Source organism: Apaloderma vittatum, unplaced genomic scaffold (assembly GCF_000703405.1).
Source record: "Apaloderma vittatum isolate BGI_N311 unplaced genomic scaffold, ASM70340v1 scaffold15341, whole genome shotgun sequence".
Lineage (NCBI taxonomy): Eukaryota > Metazoa > Chordata > Aves > Trogoniformes > Trogonidae > Apaloderma > Apaloderma vittatum.
The window spans coordinates 48,164-72,595 of NW_009699935.1; the positions used below are offsets into that span (position 1 = coordinate 48,164).

The following is a 24,432-nucleotide window of genomic DNA, read 5'->3' on the forward strand; positions in this document are numbered from 1 at the left end:
ACTTTCTCTTCTAACTGAAAGTAACTGCTGATGGACAGATAATCTAGCTGACGGATGAACCAAATACATGTTGTTTCCTGGTAGAGGGTACCAATAAATAAAGGCCCGTGCACTGCTTGCAGTAGCAGGGCTTTTTAGTTCAGTTAGTTACTATTTGTTGTTAGTTACTATTTGTTGTTAACCATATATAGTCTCCATTGGCCTGTAAGAGGGGTGGTCGTTATTTTGCGTAGCGTACAGCTCCCTCTAGTTCCGGGGCTCTTGACAGAATATACAGTCTTGTTTCTGATCCTCTCCTGATTCAATCTGAATGGTGATGGAGTGGAAGCTGTAGTGCTCAAAAAGGGCTTGGGTAATATCTCTCAAAATCTCCCGGCTGTCCACTGTGTTTGCTATATGTAGAAAGCAGAAAAATGATCAGAAAGCATATAACATAATACTTTAAAGAAGAGTAAGTGTTTGCTGACAGAAACTTTTGAGAAGTGTTTCTTGTCTTTTTCATCCTCCTTTCAGGAGACTGCATGTCAGCAAAGTTTGTTCATTCAAATGTGGTCGGAATACGCAATTTTGGCAAGAGCTGAGCTACGAGTAATCACCAAAGAAATTCCATTTGGCAGAAGACTGGAGGAAAGCAGGACTACTTATTAACTATTAGATCATCCAGTCAGGGAGCAGCAACAGCGCCAAGGGATTTAGGTGGCTGGCAGATCCACTCTTTTTGGGAAGTGGTGACTCCATGGAGTGCTTTGCCTCTGAACCCGTTCTTGGCCAAACACAGGTCCAATTTTTTCTTAAATAAACCTTAACATACACAAAACAAACAGGCAAACAAGAAAACTCAGCTGGGTAGTGGACACTTTGTCAACAGGGATAAGGACTACATTTTTAAGAGTATTTCTGAAGATGAACTTTTCCTCTGGATTTACCTCTACACTCCAAGTCATGCTTCAAAGATTGTTTTACAGCTAGAGACACTTCAAGAATGCAGATTTGCCCTGAAAGTTTTTTCTTATAGAGATCAACATTTTCAAGTTTGACAAATCCACTTGAAAATCTATGGTGAGAAAAACTGAGTCTAGACCTAATTCTTCTAATTTATTTAAAGTATCTTGTAGTTTACTTCCTTGCTCCACAACCTCTGCAGTTTTCAAGTTCTGGGCTAAGTAGACATTTCTATTGTTTTGGGCAAGATTTTGGGAAGGAGGATTTGAGAGCTTTTGTTGTTTGTTTGTTTTTATTTTTCCAACAAAATAATGACATTTGTTTTAGCAAGCAACAGATACAGTCAGTTGTATCCCAAGCAGGAGAGACTGACCTTTACTAGGCAGCAGCTGAATACTTAACACCATTTTTACAGAAATTTACTGACCTGTGGCAACATGAGCTGATAGAATAGTTTGATTCATTGTCAGAGACCAAAGATGAAGGTTGTGAACAGACTCCACTTTCTCAACTGCTAAAATTCTTGTTTTCACTGCATCATAAGCAAATCCTTTTGATGTTCCTTAAAAGGAGAAATTGGTGGGAAAAAATATTATAAGAGATAAGAATAATGATCATTAGTGGAAAATGCATCATGGGCATTTATTCAGGTAGATGTATGATTTTTATAAAAATACTCAACACTTTGAAAGCCAGAGTTCACTGTGAAATGTTTTATACTTCTCCATGGAAGAATGAGACTCCTTCATGTCTTAGCAGATAGTCTGAAGGTCCAATATCCATAGGGAAGAGACCTGTTTAGCCAAATCATGTACTAGTGTTTCACTAGCAGCTTTTGTGAGTGCTGATTTTACGGCATCACCTGAGCAATTCTGAGAGCTTCTGTCCTCAATACATTTAAACAACAGAGAAGCACCTATTTAGCAAGGAGGGAAAGACTAACATAAAGATTAAAATGTTTCGACTCAGGATTCTTAGATGAGATCAGATCCAAGGTCTAGTTACTGAGTAGATCAGTGATTGTTTTTCTAGATGGACCTTCTTACAAAAGATGATGAAAGTGATAACCCTTATTCAGAGTGAGGACAATTGTGATAGGGTGAGTTGCAACATGAAATTCAATCTAAATCCAAATCTAACCAAGGAATTTAACTACAGATTTTCCCTGGAGTGAGACATGGGAGTTTCAAAATGCACCTCTATGCCCATGTGAACAGCTATTCTCACCATGCTTCGCTTGGATCAGTAAACTGAAAAATATTTTTAATGCCAACAGTTATGAAGTATAATAATTATAAGCATAGTATTGATTAATTTCACCCTTCGTGCCATAACTAATAATAATTTGTAATCATTAATGACCTCAGTGCTGTATGCTTTGTTGTATCCATTTATTACAATAATGATATGCTATATGGACTACTGACTTAGTAGAATATGATGCTGACATGCACGTACTCTCTAGAGAAAAACACGTACAGTCAGTGCCTGCATGACACAGTCACTCACAGGAGCTGTGAGGCTGACGCTTTGGGACAGACTGGATACATGGGCTAAGAGCAATCTCCAATACCGGCTCCAACATCCAATTTCTCTTTAGAAAATCCTGGGCAGAATATGCTACTTAGGAGGTGCTTCTGAGATCACCCCAGCAGGACAGTTGCAGAGGGCAACAGAGCATTGCCAGTTTTGGCATGTCAGGACTGCTAATGGAAGCTGGAAGTCATTGCTCTGAGAAAGAGACCCCTGAGCATCTGGGGCTGCCCAAGCTTCCTGGCAGTTTGATTTTTTTTTTAGTAATCAAGAGATTTTTTGATTTCTTTGGCAGCCAAGATACAACTGGTTGCTGTACTCTGTCCTGGTACTCTTCTACGCAGATGTATCTCTATCTCATAATCACTGTAAGCAAACCAACCCTAGAATGAAGCTTTACTTTAAAATAATATTGGAAAATTTCTCTCTTGAAACAGAAGTAGGTGCACAGTGAAACAGAGAAAAAAAATAGCTATGCAGACAGTCACTCTGAGTAGCTTATATCCATTGAAAACCTGCACTGTTACAGCTACTTTTCCCTTTAATCTTTATGTCTTCATAGATGAGAAAGAGGTTGCATTATATTATTCAGTGTAAGGAGGCCAAAAACATGCATCTATGACTGCTCGAGTCATTTGGCCTTGCAAATCAAATGTTCAGGCCCATAGCTGACAGGATTAAATATTACTAAGCCTAATTCTTCTTGCTGCTGATGTGCTGAGAATTATCTATTCCCTTGTACCTGAATGTGACTGGAAAGCTCCATCAGTTTGCTTTTCTGGACTGGCATAACCAAAATCCTTTCAAACTTCCGCCTCTTGCACTCAATCTATTTCACAGACAGAGCTCAAAACATACTCTTTGCTTTGCTTTTTTCGTTTGTCAAAGACTAGTATTTCACATGGGTAAAACGATTACACAATGAACAAATTAATAGACATCTCATGTACCAAAGGGGGTGATAAAAAGCCATGTTAGACATACAACACACAAAAGCGACTCACTTTTAGGAATACATTGAGAGTTCCTTAGCAAAACACTGGTACACAGATCTTTACAAAAACTGGCATATGTATATATCTTTTAGTGCTATGGTAGAAATCAGTTTTCATTAAAATTGTAATTCAGTTTAATGTATGATCAGAATTACAAGAATATTAGAAACTGATACAGATGTGTGCTGTTACGCTTTTGTCAGCAAGCTCAAGTGTTATGGAGAAACAGAGAGAGAAAAACAAAATATAATTGTATTGATTCTGGAATCAGGTCCTACCTTCCATTAACACAATTAGAAGGTCCCTTAAAATGGTGAGAGTGGTTGCCAAAACAAAGATGGAAAACACAAATGTGCAGATTGAGTCAGCTATTTTGTATTCTGGCTAGAAAAATATGAACACAACACTTTGTTAATTTTATTATTGTTGCTTATTGCCATTTTTATTTAGTTAATCTCAAAGAGTAATATATTCAATTCATTAGTACAGAATGATTGCTGAGCTCCTTTGTCAGTTAGGGAGCCTCAGCACAGGGAATAAAGGTACTACAGACAAAGAAAAGGAGAGACACTATGTATCCTCCTTGAAGTTGAAACACCGAAACAGGTGTTATAGTCTCAACAGTCATTTCAATTCCCAAGAATAATTGTCTTTGACTAAATCACAATGTATATCAGTAAGACAGAGAAAATGTTTACATAACACGTGGTGTCACAATGCTATGAAAATAATTGTTATTCTTAATTGCAAGGAGAGCAAGTGAACTAATAAAACTAACCTTAAAGAAGATGATAAGCGCGCTAATTAGCACACTAATACTCTGGAACAGATCTCCCATGGTGTGCACAAAGGCTGCCCGCAGACTGGCGTTGCTCAGAGCTGCCTCTTCAGGAGAGGCCAACACATGGTCCCTGGCTTGTGCCCCATGGCTGTGACCGTGGCCAGTCTGGTGCAGGATGAGGCTTAGTCTGCAAGAGATGTAAAGCTGCAGATGTCAGTGGCGTTATTCCATGTCTGAGAGCAGTGATGTCAGACACATCATCATCCCTCTCACTTCCGAAGTCTGAACAGTACAAGCAGCCACATTAAGTAAAAAACAGAGTGGCTAAACACACACCTCCTAGGCATTTCAGTGTTTTGCATAAAACCAAGAAAGTCTGGGAACAGCATAATTAGAGGCCTCTTTCTCTGTAGAGTCTTTGCAGCTAACAGAAAGTAGGAGAGCAACTGCAACCTTCAATGAGAAGCAGGATCTCTCTTCTCTACCCCTTGCTGTATCCTTGTAAAACTCACAGACAGTTCATATTTTTGAGGCCAATAGGTCTATATAATTTTTTTATTTAAATACAACAGCAGGTTCAAGGTTCAGAAGTTATGTGGAGAGGAAAACAAAGCAACTTACAGGATGTTGGCGAGCACGGCAGAGGCAGAGGTAATGAGCATCACTGTAGCATCAATGTTGTAATCAGGGTGTAGCAGCCTCATGCTAGCCAAATATGTCAACACACCAGTGACCATCCAAATGATTATCATAGACATCAAAGCTCCCAGAATTTCTAGGAATTACAACAATCTGATATTAACAGTACTCATAACAAATGCAAGAAATTTTAAGAAATTGATGGTAATGGTTCCAGGTTTGTGAGCTTTTTAGCCAAGAGAGTTACTTCTGGTGCGCTGGTAGCCCTGATGGCCGCAAAGAATGAGCCAAAACCCTTCCTGGACATAGCAAATCCAGTGGCTGCCCAGGGCAGCCCTATGCATGTGGTGGCCTAACCCTGTTCTACTTGCTCCTACTTTTGTCCTCTTTCTAGTGTTGAGTTAATTCAGAGAAACTGGAGAGACAAAAAGGATCAGTTGGGGAGTTTGGGGAGGAGCTGAAGGAGTTGTAACAGAAAGAAAGGATAAAAGAGCAATTCTTTTACATCTTGTGTAGTTGCCTAGCCTTGCCATTATAGTGTGAAGACCCCAGGAATCAGCCTTCCCCAACAAGATTATCTTGGTCATGGGAGCAGAGGTGGGAAGGAAGTAAAGAGGCATGGCTCACCCAAACCCTCTGGCAGACGTAATCCCTCTCCAATAGCTTCCCTCATTTCTGCACGCGTCTCATCACTTCACACTTCAGAATGGCAGTAACAGCCCCCAGTGCAGTTCTGCCAGCAAAAACTCTCCTTCCTCTCTCGTGAGAGTCATCCTGCCAATGCCACAAAACCATTTTGGTGCCACTAGGAGTGATGAGGACAAAAGAAATTGTTTTTTTTACCCTGGGGTAGTGGAATTTAATTTTGTCTCTATTAACTGAGTTGGGCTCAAACAAATCCAGTCCCCAAGGTCACCTTTTATTGCACTGCCATAGGAGAGGTCCAGGGATGCTCATATGAACACGTACCCTGTTTTTAATAGGATCACAGAACCACAGAATGTCAGGGGTTGGAAGGGACTTCTGGAGAACATCTAGTCCAGCCCCCCTGCCAGAGCAGATTCACCTAGAGCAGGTTATACAGGATGGCATTCAGGCAGGTTTTGAATGTCTCCAACGATGGAGACACCACCACCTCCCTGGGCAGCCTGTTCCAGTGCTCTGCCACCCTCAATGTAAATAAGTTCCTCCTCATGTTTAGTTGGGACTTCCTATGTTCAAGTTCATGCCTGTTACCTCTTGTCTTGTGACTGGCCACCATCGAAGAAAGGCTGACCCCATCCTCCTGACAGCCACCCATCAAGTATTTTTAAGCATTTATAAGATCTCCCCTCAATCTTTTCTTCTGCAGACTAAAAAGCCCCAAGTCCCTCAGCCTTTCTTCATAAGAAAGATGTTCTAATCCCCTAATCATCTTCATAGCCCTTAGGAACCTGAGCCCTGTCATACACAGTCTTTGCATGACAAACCCTGTCTACCAGTCTGAGAAAAGCAGCAGTGAAAAGCAGCTTCCACTATCATGGAAGGCTGCAGCTGCAAGACCTTGACTGTCAGTGCACAATGACTGTGCCATCCACCTGACTGCCCTCAGCTACTTCATTAGGGCACCCACCTGCATACTAAACTGGAAATACAGCTGGGAAAATAAGCAAGAAATAGGATAATTGTCATGGAATTCAATCAAATAGCCACTGACACTTGATGCAAGGTTCTCTTTGCTACCAGGAAAAAAACGCAACAAAAGATTGGTTTTGAAGTTCTGCATTACACTGACAAAAAACTAAAAAATATAACAGGCTGAGAGTGAAGTTACATGATGTGGCTGAACCTGCCTATACGAGCAAGAGAGAAGCCTCTCTTCACTTTTTTTTCTTCCCAGGCTAAGAGAGCATAAACATAAAAAGTAATTGTGGAACAACTGCAGGTGAGTAGTATTTTGCCAAGGCTGCAAAATTCAGCTGCGTATTGTCTACATAACGCCAGCCATGCTTCAGTCATGCTACATCTCCGCTTCATCCAGTAGCCTCTTTCTAGCATAGTTGGTAGAATATACTTAGAAAGCAATATAAAAAGCAGGGTGAGTATGGCATATGTCTTCCCTGGTACATTCTGCAGCTACAAGTAACCTTGACCTACAGAAGCTGCTCCTGGACCTTGATATTGAACATCCTTGAGGCATTCATCATTTGAGTCCCCAGTTCAGGTGTTTTGAACCACTTGAGATACCCTGACACCTCCATGTATGGCTTGACATCAAATGTATAGATGACCCATAGACTTCTAGAGTGGGAGCTGGAGACTTTGTGGAATACGTTAGGCTGTTTTAAACAGCACAAATCACTTCCACATGAGCAACAAAATTGAGTCCTAAGATATCCATCATGGGATTCATTTCCAGATCGAGACAACTAAATTAAAATATCTATATGTAGAAGTTAGCTGTGTCTAAGCTCCCTTTGTGGACATTAAATTAATGATGATTCACATAGATCCCTGCTCCAATAACTGACTGGGAACATATCTTGGTTTCTAAACTATGAGTGTCTGGTAGCATTTTAGATTCTCTGGTCTTGTGCTTGGCATCCTGTGCAGTCTCCTGTGGGTCTTGTGTGACAGTCACCATTCTTGTAAGTCTCAGACACCCTAGGGATATAGCAGTAGACTTCTATGTTCAGTCTAGATTGCTGCTGAATGTATCAGAAACTTGGAACTTGTGCTTCTATGCTCTCATGTAATGTAGACATTGATATTTAGGAGACTAAATTTTGAACAAAATCATAGTCCCAGAAAATTTTTCTTACAGTTAATATTTTGCTGATGTCTCGTCTTTTGTAAAAACATGTGTGTTTGATTGTGAGGCTTCTGGTATTAAGTGTCATCTGTAAATATATTGATTTTGTCTGAGGACAGAAAACTTTAAAAACCTACCAGTGCTTCCATCTGATAAAAAACAGCAGTGACAAAGTTATGCAGGGAGAGGATTTAGAAAATGGCAATTGTTAAAAGATCTCAGTTTTCTACAAACATTACATTGTTGTCTTTTTAAAAAATAATTGCATTGTTTGCTTTATCATTTGAAGTTCAGTGGCTTACTCTGTTTGTCACGTGTGCTGTAGACTTTGAGTGCATTTGTGTACTAACGCTAAATATCTACAGACCCAAGTTGGACATCAGCAGGTTTTTGGTCCCTGGCTTTTTTTGATGATGACTTCCCTTTCCCTTTCTACATGTTCATATGTTTGCTACCTGCTCGGTGCCACCCGTAAGTTAACTGCTTGGTGGGAGGTCTGGAGGCAAGCCAGAGCGAGAAGAGGCTGATCAGGAAGCTTGTCAGGTCCACCAGGATGTGTGCCGCATCGGTGATGACCGCCAAGCTCCCGGCGATCTGCCCACCTGTGGGAAACGTGTCTGTATCACGGCTCTGGTCAGAACTTTGAGTCGACCAGATCAAACTGGAGACCTGCTCGGCTGTGAATCGAAGGGAACACTCAGTTTTCAGTGATCATACTCATGACTTGAAACTCTTCAAAGATAGTTTAATTTTCTACCTCATTCATGCAATGAAAGGTAAGAATTAGCAGAAAGAATTAAGCTAAATTACTTTGTCCCAGAGAGAGAGTCCTAAGGACAGTAAGAGTAGTGATACGTTACCTCTGAGGCTATATTTTTTAACATCAGATTTCTTCATAAAAAGCAGTATTAAAGATCACATTTCCAGTATGATCCCATTATCTTTTCACAGATTACTGGTATTTTTCTCTATGTACAAAATCTCAGAGACTTAGCTTATGAGATTGATTTCCTCCTTGTTATAGGAAAATATGCATGTTCTTCCTGAGGTTTGGATGGCTGCATGCCTAACTGTTTATTTGTCACAAACAGCACTAAAACAGGAATCAAGTAGAAGAGCTGTGATAAACAACCAACAATTTTGGTGAGGGCATAGAGAAAAATGGTCTGTATGCAGGACTAATCTGTCACTTTGCATCTGTAATGCATGATTTAATTTTCCTGCTAGAGATGGAAAAAGTGTGGCTGAATGTCATTTTACTTTAGAAAGTTTCAGTTTCATGTAAATTCTGGAAGAAAAAAAACCCCAAAACACCAAAACCCCAGATCATTTTATGTTATCCAAAACCACATTTGTTTCAACTGGTAAACCAAATATCATTATTTTACCAAATTCTTCTATTCATGTCTTGGGGCTAAAGGAAAATCCAAAGAAACTAAAAGATTACTTTAAACTACCCTAGTTGCTCTAAACTTCCCAGGCAGGAAGCTGTCCCAATTTGTTATAGCTGGGGAATCTTGTAATCAGAGTGGGAATGCAGAAAAATGGAAATGTGAAATAATAGAGCCAAAACATTTGGCAATATAGTTCTATCCTTCTTCAACCATTTAATTGATTTCAGCTTACCTGTTTCTCCTGAACAGAACCCATATGAAAATCAGGGAAACCTGAAAAATACTGTAAAATGCCTCATTCAAACCTTTGGCAAGGTGTGACTCCCAAAGGGACATGTAGACGTATCTTTCGCTTCCTTATATAAGGAAAGTCTTCATGCTAGCAGGATGGATTGTCTGTTTAATTTCCTCCCATATGCAGATTTTATATTAGAATACCTAATACCGTATGGTTTGTCCTTGACGGGGAATGTATATTGCACATAAGGCATATATTATTTTTCTCTGTTGCCTCGCTATATTTCCTATTTACAACTGCGTGAAAATTACTTCCCAAAAGGGAGCAAGCATGACTGCAGAATTTGGGGGCATCTCATTCCCTGCAGTAAAATGAAAAATTCAACAGAATAGAGATTCCCAGAACATATGCAGATATAAATGCACATATAGTTTTTGGTCATGACACAGCTCCTAGACTTTCACTATTTTCAGGGTAACTGGTTCTCAAGTGGGAAGAAATTTTGCATTGTAGAGGAAAGAAGGCTTGTCTGACAGTACATTGATGTTAACAACCAAGGCATCAGCTATCTTTCAACAAACAAATATGTACAGCAAAAGCTGCCTGCAAAACCCTATTGCATTTTAGATATTATATTTCCATCTGAGATGGCATTACAAAAGCTTTTTTCTAGCCTGCTGTGTTTGAAAAACGCTGGAGAAGTCTAATTTTATATATTGCTGGCATAACTAATGCCATGGGCGAGTTTCTGAGATCTTAGTCTGCTTATCTTAACAACCTCGTCAAGTCTTTATATTCCTTTCTGACATGAGGACACATACAGGATTTGTCTCTCTTTCTACTGCCCAAATTGAAATAAAGTACTTTGAAATCCACACTTGGTCTTTAGCCACTAAAAATCCTTGGAAAGCACTTTTATATCAGGGCTGTGTACAGGGTTTCATGTTTGACTGGTAGCTCCAACTCTGAAAGGATTGTGATGGATCTGCATTAGAAGGACAGAAGATAATTGTCTTTTGGAGACAGTTGGTGTATCAGGCTCAGCCAAAAGTGTCCCCTTTGAGAGACCAGTAAGGGCCAGCACAGATGGTTTGAGCAAAAATATCACGAGAAAGATCTCGAGATTGAAGAAGCACAACTTTTCAACCTCTTTGAGAGTGATGCAACTTGCTTTCTTCTATTTAGCATAATAATGCCCACAGAAGCTGTTTGCCCTTAAAAGGAGAAGGAAGGGGAATATATTCTTTATTTTCAATAGTAAAGCCTGTGTAATAGTTACAGGCTTTTATTGCTTTGTATCAACACTTGGAACAAGTGGCCTTTATGACTTATGATTACCCACAAATGGATGTTTATAGTTTTTGTATACCACAAAGCAGTCGAAATTGTCAGTCACTCCACAGTCAATCATCAGGCACAGGCGGTCTGGCCTAACGATTAAAAAAATTAAATGTATGGTTCATAATTACAAAAATCTCCATAGACTGCTGTCTGTAACTACAGTTAATAACTGGTTTGTCAAAGTTTAATGGGCTGAAGCAAAATGGTCTTCAAGCCTGTTACTTAAGCTGTCACTGCAAAAAAGCTGTATGATTCATTAAGCAAAATGAAACATTTAGTTAACATATCATCTGTCCTTCCAATTATCCTCTAGCATTGCCACATCCACCAAACTTAAGCCTACTGATTATACGGTTTTGTTAATAATGCATTACTTCTGGCACGGGAAATTACTGCATGGAGATTAGTGGTATGCACCGGTGTTCACGGGGGAAATGCACGTGACCCACAAACAACGGGGCTTCGTGCAGATGGAGCGTGTGGGAGGCAAAAGCTGGAGAAGTCCCTGCTGGGTTTGGCAGCCAAGGGAGAAGGCAGAAATTCGGCGGCTCTTTCAGTGCCTCCACTTCTCACCTGTGGGGTAGACAAAGCCTTTCTATTTCATTTTCACGGGGCTCCAGAGATGCTGAAGCTGGGAAAACACAAGTTTCAGAGGCCTCCCTGGCTGTTTTTGTTACATTCCCTGGAGCACATGCAGCAAAAAACTGTGGGATTCCTCATGCCTTACTTTACCTCCCCTCACTGCAAAGAAGGGGAAATTAAGGAGCCAGGAACTATCAGGTGGGTGTAAGTATAACAGAAGCCATACAGAGAGCAGATCAGTGGGACAAAAGGAAAGCTAGTGCTCTATAACTGAGCCAAATATTGTAGGATGGGTCCAGAAGTGAAAGCTAGTTAGAGGAATAATCTTCCATTGATACAGAGACACACTATCAGGCTAATTTAAAAGAAAAATGTGCCCTGGTATAAATACATTGACTTAACTGAAGAAAAGCAGATGGTTAATCCAGCCCTGGATTTCCCTGGATTTTGTAAAGACTGCTGCATTTGATAGCAGATCCTGCTGCTAGCAGCCTTCATCAGTGCTGAGGTCTCATTGGCCTGAGTAAACATGCAAAATCTCTCAAACTTTTCCAAAAAAAGTAACCCTATTTGTTAGAAACCTTTTGTGACATGATGCTTTTGTGAATTCACCTCTGTGCATCATGGGTCCCTGCAGTCAGAGTGTGTACAAAGGGGCATGAAAACAGCTCTGCTGGGCACTGAACCCAGCTCTTTTTGGGCAAACATACTCCCCTGTAATCTCAGCAATCATGAAGAAGATGCAAATTACTGATGCTACACAGAGCTTCCTCCTGGCTTGATGCTGCTCCCGCTTTCTGTTCTCATAGGCTTGGGAGTAGCCATGACAGTGATATGCTGGATTAGCTTCAGTAACTTCAGGAACTTCTGCTTCCTGCTGCTGCCTCTCTTCATTTAAATTCTTCTGATGCCAGCTCATCCTTTGGGATTGAAAGGAACAGAAGGTTAAAAAAACCACCCCTCGTAATTTGGGCATCTAGCCCTGCAGCCCCAGAAACTATGTAATTAATGTTTTCAGAGCATAAAAGCAGCATTGGGAACAGCGGAGCAGGCTTGCCTGCAGAAGTAGGGCTCTGTGGGAGAGAGCTGCACATGAAATGACTGCTCTGGCTGTTTCCCAGCTCCTTGGGCTCTCCTACATCATTTAGCAGTGTATGAAGCACAGAGTGACTTTCCTAGGCTGTGTATTTTATACACACCATACGATTTTAAAAAAGTTACACCTATCTCAAATAGTAACCCAATTCAACATAGCATCAAGGCAATTCTATGGAAAAATTCATGGTTTTATTCCCAACAGCTTTGTCAGGAAGACTCTTAAAATAATAAACCTTCTTTTTTTCAATATAGTTAAGTATAACTTTCCTCTCTTTGCATGCAGAACTACTTTATGCCAGGTTTCCACATATGTACGAAAACTGTCGATCTTCCAGCAGAGTCTGAGCACAGAAAATATGAACCTAAGAGTTTTAAAGGCACTTAAAAAATCAAAAAAATCAATTTTTCATAGTATTCTGACCCCTTTGTGCTACGGACTTCATAGAAAGGCGAGAAGTTTAACAAAAGTTGCTCTTTGAGCATTGCTCCATCACAAGGCAATTTCCCAGACAAATCTGCTTTGCCACAAACTCTCAGTGCTGTCTTTCTCAGAGCTCCTGCACAGGAAATAGGGGAAATAAGGGTTGAGCACATGGCATTGCGACCACAGGAACTTCTAGATGACTGACATCTGGTTGTTAACACCAGAGCAGCCCAGGGACTCTTCCAGGGAAGGCCCCAAGGTAACTTGATAAGAAAAATGCTCCTTCCTCCTTATCTCTCAACTGAGAAAAGCCAAAAAAAACCACAAACATCCTAAACTCTGTCCCAGGAAAAAAAATTCTATCTGTCTCTCCATATACTCCATTGCTGTTTCCAAGTCTGAAATTACCTTGGGAGCATGATGTGGGGCTGGACTTAGCTGCCCCCAATAATAACAGCCTCTTCCCCATTCTGACTAAGGACTTTCCTTTGGGACTAGGAAGAATTGTTTCTTCAGCTGCATGAAGGAGACCTGTGCTCTGGGAAGTACATGCATCTTGGTGACTTTCTGTAGCGTGTCTATACTATTTATAGAGGTATCAAGATGCATAAAATCTGCAAAGAAGTCATGCCACTGGCTGCCAAACTGCTGTAGTTGATGTCTAGAAAAAATAAGGAATCACTGAAAACACAAACTTTTTCCAGCTTCCTTTTTGGGCAGCCTAAGGGAACTGAAGCTGCTCAGCATGTCCAAAGACCTGCCAGGAGCCCCACAGCTCCCACCCCATTGATAGGCGAGAGGCAAGAGCAGCGGGTGCCCCAGCCCCTCGCTGTGCCCATCAGCACCGTGGAGGTACCAGCAAAAGGAAAAGAGCTGACCCACCTTGGCAGCCAAGCCCTGCAACTGCAGAGAGTCAGTGTGGATTTGGTAAATATTATTGAGCTGTTCCAAGGATGCAACATGTTCCCCTGAGTCAGCCTGTTTCCCAGCCAGGTTAGCATGTGGTCTCTGTTTGCTCAGGTGGCAACCGGTTCCCCCTGTACTTGAGGAGCTTGTGTGGAAGATTTAATGCCTCATGCCTGGAAACTGAATTTTCTTAGTCCTTTTATCAGTGATTTCATTTATTTTCCCCACCACAACAAATAAGTGGGAGCTGGGCTGTCTGGGGAATGGGCTGTCCCTCTGGCAGCCGGGGTCCCTGCTAGCTGGTCCTTCTCCAGTCCTTTAGTTTTACCTTTATGAGGCTCCTCATGTGCACCGTGTCACTTATGTACAACAATTTCCTGATGAATTATAAGGTGCTACAAAATTATTCCTTTCAGAGGGCTGAATAAAACATTGTAGTTGTCCCACTTTCCCCTGGAGATCAGGGCATGCAAGTTTTTATTTCTCATGTTCCCTCTCTGGAGTGAACTTCCAATGCATTTGTATACTTTGCATGTAAAATTAATTTTCCTTTAACTCAATTTTCATTAGCTGGCATTGAATGTTAAAATCATCTTAACAACATGAGTCATGATCAGCTCAACAGCTTGTCAGGGCAGGGATGCCAAAATTACCCCTGCAGATTTCTGAGCCACCAAATCCTTTCCTTGCTGTTAACAAAATAGGTCGCTTTGAGATTCCCCTGCCTTTTTTAATCTTCAGGTCTCTCCCTGAGCTAACAGAACCTCAGAGTACCGCTGAGGGGTAGGAAAGCACTGCCCACAGATCCTGTTGGACGGATGCAAAAGCAAACAGAGACAGCATAAACCCACAAAAGTCACATTTTTCTGCCTGAAGGGTACCTAAATAAAAGTGGCCGGGTTGTCAGAGGTGGTGAGCATTCGCTGCTCCCTCTGAACTCACAGACCAGCATCCATCCTGACGAGTTAGGACGTCTCCTGCCAGCTCCCTTGCGTAACCATTATTATTTTATTTCCAAGAGCAGCCTGCCACTAATTAAAAGAATCTAAGAGACAGTTTTATAAATGCATGAATCAAAAGCTTAAGGTTCAGAGATCAGGTCTGTCAAACCATAAACCCCTTCTGAGTGTGTTAGAGCAAGATGCAGCCTTTAAGCATCAGATCTCTGCGCCAGCACACTGCAAGCAGAGGCCCAGATTAAAAAATAATCTTTTCTCCATTTCAGATTCTCTTTCCTTTGTAGAAAAGATAGTAAGGGGAATGTCACAGAAAGGCTCCTACTGAGTCATGCACAGAAGGGGGGAAGTAGAAAGTATTAATACATATTGCAGATTCCACACAAATCATTAGCAAGAGCTTTTGATTACAACTTCCTTTTGTTTGTTTTCACTTGATCTGTTGGTGCCTTGATCTGCAGGCTGACAGGAATAATTGCCATCCTCCTAGACCATTATGAGATCCCTAGTCAAAAGAGCAAAATGCAAAATCACTGCACTTCCCACAGGAGATCATCTCCTCCACAAGGGAAAATAGTAATTTTTTCCATGCCTGAAAGGATAATGGAACTGCTTTCAGAGAAAAATTTATCAAAGCCATAGCCACCTCTCTTATGCTGGCACCACTCCAATTTCAACTCATGTACCAGTCTTGAATATTTCCAAGTCATTTACGACCCTGCTTATAGCCTGGCTGTGCGGATTTTACTTTTCCTTACTATGGGCACAAAACAAAGGCAAATATTTATGTATTTGCCTACATTTAGATGTCTAGTAGATGTGAATTTGTCCTACGATTATTTTATTTAGTCCATGTACAACATAAAAGCATTTTCAGTAAATTTTCTTCTTCTGAAGAAGAAGAGCACAGCAGTGGCTCCTCTTCAATCGTTGACACCCAAGGAGGAGTCTGTCCAATCTTCTGCCTTTGACTCTGATCCTTGGCTCCTGAATCCAGCTCCTGTACCCAGTTCACTTCTGCCACTGAGTCTGAGGCTTCCTCGGTGCCCCCTACTCTGCAGCACCAGTAGGGATTGCTGTCGGGTGGGAGTCAGGTTTGATATCAGTCATTATTTAATTAGGGCTATTACTGTTTTATTAAAACTGTTTTAGTTTTCTTTTTTTCCAATCCATAAGCCTTTCTGCTTTATTGCCTTTCCCTTCCCCTTTGGATAGAGGGAGGGTCTAGAGAGCATCTGTCAGTGTTTAGTGGCCAGTCCAGCTCTAACCCTTAACATTGAGTTATACTGAAGGTGCATGCAGCCAAGTGTCCAAACTCTGTTGAGAGCACAGTGGAATATGTAAGGACAAAGTACAAGAGAGGAACACTTCTAGAAAAGTGCTGCTCCCTGGCCACACAAATCTGGAGGCTGGAAGGAGGCTAAATTGGAGCTTGTGTCTAATAGCCCTTTACAGATCCTTCTTCCATGAATGTGGCTGACTTGGAAGTGTTTCCACAGTATAATAATGATTTGTGTAAAGATAATGCATCCTTTGTTTTTCCTAAGGTATCTGCCTGATATTTTAATTAGTTCTTGTACTGTTAGAAATAATGAATGACAGTTCCCTGTTTACCTTCATCACATCATTCATGATTTTGCATAGGATTGTTATAGCTCTGAATCACTGATTTCCTCAGCTGGTGTCCTAGTTATTTAATTTCTCTTTCATACCTTTTGCTGTCTCAGTTCTAATTTTCTTTCTGGGATAAAGTGGGCATAACCGAAGTGGGCATAATGGAGCTGGTGTAAGACCAGTACTGGGTGGACACAATCCTTTCTAGGGGGTCCTCATGTCAGCTAACACAAGGGCAAAAGCAGTGCAATGGGGTTTGCTGAGTCCTCTAAAATACTGTGTGCTTCTAAGTCCAGCTGGCAAGCTAGTGCAAAGGACAGATAATCACGAGGTACATAGCTAAACACCTTCAGAAATCACAAGAAACACCTAAAATTTCCCTAAGCATTGGTTTCTGCAAAGCACAAAGAGTGAAAAGCCTTTATTTGATGAGGACTCTTTGATTCCGTAACAGTTTTCATATTGCCTGCAGGAAGGCAGAAAAATGTTTATTATAGAAAATCCATCTCTACCTGAAGAAATCATCACCCCAAATTTTTTGCCAACTGGTATGAGCCTGGCAGACAGGAATCAATTATAAGCCTGAGGCTTCTCTGATGGATAGGAATAACTACAGGTCACATTAGTGTCCTGAACTAAAAATTTTTACATGACTAAAAGCTCTGAGGTTTTTACACACTTTTCCTGCTTTCAACATTGCCCCTTACTTTTTTTTCTTGTCTCCTGCCTCAGAGACAAAATAAGACTAAAAAGCTTGAGGCTAGAAGTCTTGAGCTGCACTTGTGTGATGGTATTCAAAATCCCACTATAATGACACTTAAAGAACATGATCAGAAAACCAGAAGTCCATGTTGGATCAACCCAAAATCTGGTTCACAATGCAGCTGGTAGGATCTAATGCAAATCTGCTGATTTATGAAGTGAGATATTAAAGATTTCTGGTCAATATCATACTATTCTGTTGTTAACAAGAAATAAAATCATCTCTCTTATCTTCATTCATGGAAACTTCAGGAATTTGGGCAAGGCATCCTCTAGTTTTTCATAAATAGTTATGCTGATCACTAGATTGTTGATAAAAATTAAAAATAAATAACATGATTAATCATTTGAAGAATCTATCCTCTCCCACCTCCACCACTGACTGTAAAAAGACCATGGAAAATTATCTTAGACACCTAATTCAGAGGTAAGTTACAGAGACATGATATAAATTTTACTTGATACACCTTACAGACAATATTTTTACATAAGACATGAGATTCTGAGTACTCAGCTTCACACTCTGTTACGATTATGGTTCATACTCTTCCTGGAGGCTAGTGAGAAGTGGTGTCTTATCTGGGGAGCAGTCCTGTGTAATCTCTTTATCCATTTCCTAGAGAAGGAGGTGGATTGCACCCTGATCAGTCTGACAGATGATGCCAGCCTGGGGGTGTAGCTGATAGATTGGAGTGCAAGGCTACCCCGTAGTCAGGTTGCAGGAGGAATCAACAGGAGCCTTATGACATTCAAGAATAAATGTAAAGTTCTGCACCTGGAACAGACTTCTGAAACCACATCTAGACTATAGTGTTCAGTTTTGGAATTTGCCAGCACAAGAAATGTCGATAAACTGTCACAAGTTCAGCAGAAGCCACCAGGATGGTTGAGGGCTGGAGCACTTGCCCTGAGAGAAGTGGACTTATCCAGCCTAGAGAAGAGATGGAGACACTTCACAGAAATCTGCTAATATTTTTGAGGAGGTTATTGAGAAGATGGAGCTTTATTGCTGCACATGGAGGAAGGATGAGGACGATGGTCATAAATTGAAACAAGAGAGGTTCAGACTGAATATAAGGGGAAAAAAAATGACAGTGAGGATAATTGGAGTATTGGAGCAGATCGCCCAGATGGGTCATGCAGTCTTCATTCTGAGAAATTTTTTCAAGACTAGGCTGGATAAAGTCCTGAGCAACCTTGTTTGATCTCTTGGCTGACTCCGCTTTGAGCAGGAGGTTGGACCAGAGACCTCCTGAGGTCTCTTCCAGCCTGAATTATCCTACAAGCCTACAGCTGACCTGATTTTCAGAGAACTCAGTTAAATCCCACGCCTTTGTAAGCATTTCAAATCTGGCATGGGAGATGTCAATGCATCCAAACCTACTAGTGACTACAGCCCCTCTTGGCATGTACAAAACACTCTCCTCCACAGCCTTGCGTGCAGGGAGCGGAGTCTATATTCAGACTTCCTACTCGCACGGGTAAGCTAAAACCAGTTTTGTTCCCTGTGTGTTGTAATAATGGCATTTATTAAAAGGAAAGAGGCTGGGGACGACAAAGAAATAAGAAGTCTGTGTGCAAAATAAATTCTGTTGAAAGTATTAGAGCTTGTTCATTAAGCCTACATGCAGGGAATGGAAAAATGTGGTAATTTATATCAAAGGCTAAGATGAGCTTATTGCTACTGATCGGCTTAAGACACCTGAAGCTGTGCATGCAGCCAGTCTGCGCAAGCCTGAGCCCAGCAGGCTGCATCCCCCACCACCCTGGCCCCAGCCCCCAGGCCAGCATCCCGGGTGGCTGGACTGGGGAGGGGAGCAGGGCGAGGGCTTCCCCTGAGCTCTTCCAAATAGGAGGGAGATCACATCTCTCAGGTTCCCCCATTCTGGCTATTACCAGGATGGAGTAATTAACTTGTGCAGCTGCTGATATTTCACCTGGAAAGAAAAGCCAGGAGGAGGTGCAGCACAAAAGCCCATGCCTGGATGACAAGTGCTGCTTCTGGAGAAATGTGTTACCACTGCCAGAACTCAACAGTCTCTGGACCTCTGCTATGGACCCTCCTGGGACCAGCCCTGGAGCTCAGGGACTGTTGGATGTATCTGCAGCATTCAGCTCAATGACTGACACCGTTTCAGCAAATCACCCCAACTAACTTAAATCCTAAATTAAGAAATAATTGTCAGAAAGAAACCGACTCCTCCAGAAGCTCTCAGCTGGGAGATCAGCTGCCAGGGATTCTTGCCCCCAGTGTGCATCCTACCCCTCTTTGCACTTGGGATATTTCCTCTTCCTGGTCACCCAGGGAAAATAAGGGTTTCCTCACAGCCTAACAACTGACCCTGTCTCACAGCACCCTTCCCCTCACTATGTAAAGGGTTCACCCAGAGATGTCCTTGTGTCTAGAGGTGGCAAGGGGCCTAAAGACCTCAGGCACTGAAGCTGTGCCCATGAAACTGCAAGCTGTCAAAAAAGCTCTAAGAGTCTTCAGTAACTAAAATGAATTGCGGAATCATATGGAATCTTTTAAAAATATAAATATTACCACAAAACTCATTTTGGACAGTGCCATATATACTTATGGAGCCATGTAATAATAGTTAAATAATAACTTAGACACTCAAGCAATTGAAATACAATGGCAGCAACCCCAGTATACGAACATGGAGAGACAGATTTCTATTTGAACTGACAGTGTTTACACCAAGTTTCTGTCCCACGCATTTAAAGAGAGCCAAGCAATAAATAACTCGAAAACCAATGAGATAATGGAAATGTCAAGAGGTGCTAAGCTGTAACTGAGCAGCTATTTTCTTTTGAAAATAAGTTCAACTGCAAAACTCTTTTGTGACAGACATTTACACTCATTTTTTAATGCAAGCTAAAGCATATCATATGTTTTCACAGGGTCTTTCCTCACTCAAGCAAACATTTACTTACAGGACCTCTGGAACACAAGGGGTACATCAGCTCCAAGTCTGATAGACCATCCACAATATTTTGCAGGATCAAGTCCTTACCAACATTGCATTCCTTCCAGACCAAGTAGATAATTTAGACATTCAAGCATGAAGGAGTCTTGAATCAAATATGATGTTGATAGCACTATTATAATTCAGCTTAAAACTGCAGCATAATCCATGAAGTTTTGCATCCTACAATAAATCTACTAAGCTTACAAAATACGTAGCAGGAGACACTTGCTCTAGTAGTAGATTGGTTCAATCCATCACAGATGCAGACACATCAGGCCGCTGTCTAGTAAATGCATCGAACATTTAATGAGAAAGTTCAGAAAGGAAAAAATCAAACAAAACATTTTGAAAGAAGCGAAAGATGTTCCCTGCACACACTGTGAAACTCCCCATACTTTCATTTCTGCAGCGCGTCAGCAGATCAGTGATCACGGTGATTGCTCTCAGTGACAAAGCAATGACAGTGAAGGAAACAGAGAGTTGTGTTACCTGTCTAGGCTCAAGGAATACTTCTTGGTGTCCCTCTCACTCACAAGGCAAGCTCTTTCAAGACCCCTTTTGGAAGCCATGAGGAAAGTTGGTGGGGTTTTTTGGTTTTGCTTTTTTTCCCCCTTAAACTCTCTTTGCTCTGTTGGAAGCAGATGTGGGCAAAAGCATCCTCCTGACTTATGCAGAAGTCTCTGCCAAATATTTCTAAATGAAAAGGTTTTAATAATCTTCTCAACAAACCCACTGTGAGAGAAAGCTGCTTTCCTAGTACTGGTGGCATCACTAACATGACAACCAGCAACTTGCTGAGCATGCCAGATTGGAGGTTTTGGGCCTCCCTCCCTGTTTTTTTCCATTCCCTCCTCCCACATTTGACACTGTGATATGCTCTTTGGTGCGTGCTCCTCCAGGCGCTGGCTGGGGGTCAGGCACTGCAGTGTACACACCAAAGGGCACAGGTATAGGAAAAGAGAGTGAAGGTGATTGAAACAGTCCAATTTGCCTGGCAACAGTCAAAATACTGTTTGCCTTTCTTCTTCCTCGGCTTGGGAGGAAAGCACACTTCTCCCACCCAGCTCATCACAAGCCTCTTTAATCTAAGCCATCACTCTAAAGACTTATTTCTATCCCTGGCACGTTCTCTCCTAATGGTTTGAAAGAGAAGAGGCTGCTTATTATTGTCATGTGCCACAAAGGTTATTGAAATCTTCATTTCACCAGGAAGGACTGTGGGTTGTTATTTCTGCTTTACTCAGTTTTTTAGTTCTGTCGACAGCCGCTGTTACTGGAGGGGAGGAGACCTCCAGCCTCACCTCTCTCACAACTCTGGCCTCAGGCACACTCTTCAGCATTAATGGGAAATTTTGCACAAGCACTGTCTGTGCACCATTTTCTCAGCAGAAGCAGACTGTGATTGAGATCCCTACTTGTCCACTGCCTTTGCAGAAGGGACTAGAAATAGGCAGTGAGTAAACGCTGGGTGCTGCATGTAAATTCTGCAGCCTTTTTGTTACCATAGGTAGCCTAATCCATATATGATGAGACAGGATCTTCCCTCCCTTCCCCGAGCTTACAGAACACATACTCTGTCTGAGATTCATGGGTGCAGGGAGAAACATTTATACACTATATAAATGCAAAGAATTGGGTTTATGCCATCAGAGATCCACATGTTGCCTCCCACATGTCAACTCCCACATGTCAGCTGTGCAAACACTTCCCTGGAAACTGTGAGCTAGCGAGCTGATGGTATCTCGAAGACCATTCTGAACAGGCTCTAGCAAGCAGCAGAAATACATGGGGTTTTTTAAACAATGATCTCTCACCTCTGCCTCTCTGAAGTCCTTTTCTCAAGAGCCTTTTCCCAGGTGCCTTATATCCACCTACACATCCTTATCAGCCCCTTTTGTGGAAGAAATCATATTTTTGACTCATTCCTAGGACTACCTAGCTTCTTCTTCACATTAAAATGCTGCTGTTTAATGCGATTTTTTTTTTAAGTATCAGCCACTTACTGGACTTTAGACTTAATGTGGATGGCTGGCAAGGCTGGCTTGAGAAGATAATCAGGTCCAAGGGTGAATAGTTTGGACTCAAGGCATTTGTAGAAATCTTACAAAATAGAAGTTTCACGTTACTTACTATCCTAGAAATGCCATTAAGCAGTGATTTTATTCTGCTGCCAAGAGGGAGGAAGGAAGGACAAAGCAGATAGCCTTTCCAGCTCTGCATCCTGGAGCCTGACACAAGCTATACCAGTTACAATACACTTACAATACAATAAAATTCATACCCAACAAAGTCTTCTGTGGGCCCATAAATACTGCCATTCTTACTGTATCCCTCTGTGCTTCTCAACTCATCTTTCCTTTAGAAGTTACCAATATCAACATGTTGTCCCAGACTGGGGATGCCTGAAAAATAAACCTGGCCTGGGACCTGATTTACAGTGGATCTCAGTCTTTCTAAGGTGCTAAGGCAGAATATTAGGCCCAAGCACCCTCAATTTAAAGAAAATTCAAAATCCACCTCAGAATATTACAGATAAAGCCTGTTTCTGTTTCAAATCAGTGGAAGCCTGTAACTTTTGTTAGTGGGATGGATCAGTTTCCATCATTTTGCAAAAGGGTATTGAGCCTCAGGTGCACACCAGCAAAAAAAAGTCCTAGATCATTCCCAGCATTTAATCTAGACCTTTATTTTGTGTTTATTGTTGTCAGTGCTGATGGTTGTGCTTCGCAGGAAACATGCTGTGAGGCAGGATGGAAAGAGGTCTCTTCAGAGCTTTCCACAAAGACTTGGGTTTCCTCCTTACACAAACTCTGAAACTCATTAAAAGAGAGACAGCAGCTGTCTGTGGAATTTCTGCTGCAGAGAAACTATTCAGGCCATCTTAATAAATTCATCTTTGGCTTTCAGTAATAATGCAGTTTGTTTCTGAGTCTACATCAAAAATGTCACATATCCAATCATACTGTTTCTAATGACCCCTGTCAAGGACATTTCTCAAGATTTTCATCCAGTGCAGACATGTCAGGCATCACATTGGCTTTTGCAAATGAAAGCTCCTCATCATTATTATCCAAAATCTCCACCACTAAAAAAAACATACCCTTGATCTCATTTCAACTTTAATCAGCCACACTTTAAATATGAAAAAAAACCCCAACCAACTCTCATCTGCCATTATTGGAGTGGATACTGAAGCTTAAATGTACAGAGGGAAATTTGGTGCATCTATTAATCAAAAATGCCAGTGAAGTTGGTCAATTTTATCAGGCATGAAATGTCTTAGAGATCATCTGCAAAGTCCTCCACTTTTCTTTGCAATCAACTCGATGTAGCTGTGTACTGCATTGCCTGAAATTTGAGATTCAGGCATTTGTGGTTTCTGTGAATTAATTATTACAGTTTTGCATTTATAGTGCTTTTTCACCCAGTGCCTTTGACTGGAACCTCTCCAGCCATCTGTCTTTTTGGGATTCAAGGCTGGAGGCAAGACAAATTGAGAGAAAAAGTGCTTCCCTTTTCTTGTGAAACTAGTAATGCAGTAACCTTTTGTAAGTGACTGTCAAAAGGAAAATATCTACCCTGATTTAAAGCCAATTTAAAAATCATTAAAAGGGTGTTAATGTTCAATATTTAAAATACTGAATTTTTAAACTTCAGTATTTTTATCTTGGGTTTGATGCCAATGTTTCAAAAGAACGGAGACTTTTGATAGCAACTGACTATGCCTCCACTGAGAGGCGGAAGGCCCCTGCAGTGACTTAGATGGATATTTCAACTTACACAGGGTATTTGGGGAGAAAAAAACCTTTTACTTTTCAGGCCTTTGTCAAAGGAATTCAAATTTGCATTGGGAGTGGTGATCCAGCAGGAACATGCCATTTTGTGGTGTACACCACTGCCTCCAACAGTAAAAGTCTATGCTGCTATGAAATCAACTCTTCTACAGAGGCTGGAGCCTCAGGCCAAGTATATCAGACACCTACTCCCCAAGTGGGGAAATCGTAGTATCCTAGTAGTACGATCTGGGTTGGAAGGGACATCAGAGATCATCTAGTTCCATCCCCCCTGCCATGGCAGGGACACCTCCCACTAGATCAGGCTGCTCAAGGCTCCATCCAGCCTGGCCTTGAACACTGCCAGGGATGGAGCATCCACAACCTCCCTGGGCAACCTGTTCCAGGGCCTCACCACCCTCAGGGTGAAGAACTTCTTCCTTAGATCCAGTCTAAACCTTCGCTCTTCCAGCTTCCACCCATTACCCCTCATCTGATCACTACACGGCTTTGTAGAAAGTCCTGCCTCAGCCTTCTTGCAGGCCCCCTTCAGGTAGTGGAAAGACCAAGCTCAGCATTTCTTCTAGTGAAGACAATGGTGTGAGACAGCCCCTCCCAAGACAAGTACCTCTGGAGGAGCTCAAGACCTGGCTATGGAAAGCAGGAGAGACCAGGGTGCCCGGGCTGG

General features: G+C 41.6%; 1 protein-coding gene across 1 annotated transcript; it reads right to left on the reverse strand.

Moving 5' to 3' along the window:
• Positions 1 to 246: 246 nt before the first annotated feature.
• Positions 247 to 20,540, reverse strand: SLC30A8 (solute carrier family 30 (zinc transporter), member 8). The gene is made up of 9 exons (XM_009878600.1): positions 20,461 to 20,540; positions 12,866 to 12,888; positions 11,943 to 12,103; positions 8,137 to 8,275; positions 4,873 to 5,026; positions 4,249 to 4,438; positions 3,749 to 3,854; positions 1,370 to 1,504; positions 247 to 392 (listed from the first exon to the last, which is right to left on the reverse strand). The coding sequence occupies exons 1-9, from the start codon at positions 20,538 to 20,540 to the stop codon at positions 247 to 249; spliced, it is 1,134 nt and encodes a 377-aa protein (XP_009876902.1).
• Positions 20,541 to 24,432: the final 3,892 nt, after the last annotated feature.

Coding starts and splice junctions, on each gene's coding strand:
- SLC30A8 (XM_009878600.1), bottom strand. CDS start 20,540: ATGGCTTCCAAAAGGGGTCTTGAAAGAGCTTGCCTTGTGAGTGAGAGG. Junction 12,889..20,460: donor TATTCCTTGAGCCTAGACAG/GTAACACAACTC, acceptor CCTGTGCAGGAG/CTCTGAGAAAGACAGCACTG. Junction 3,855..4,248: donor CGCTTATCATCTTCTTTAAG/GTTAGTTTTATT, acceptor ATATTTTTCTAG/CCAGAATACAAAATAGCTGA.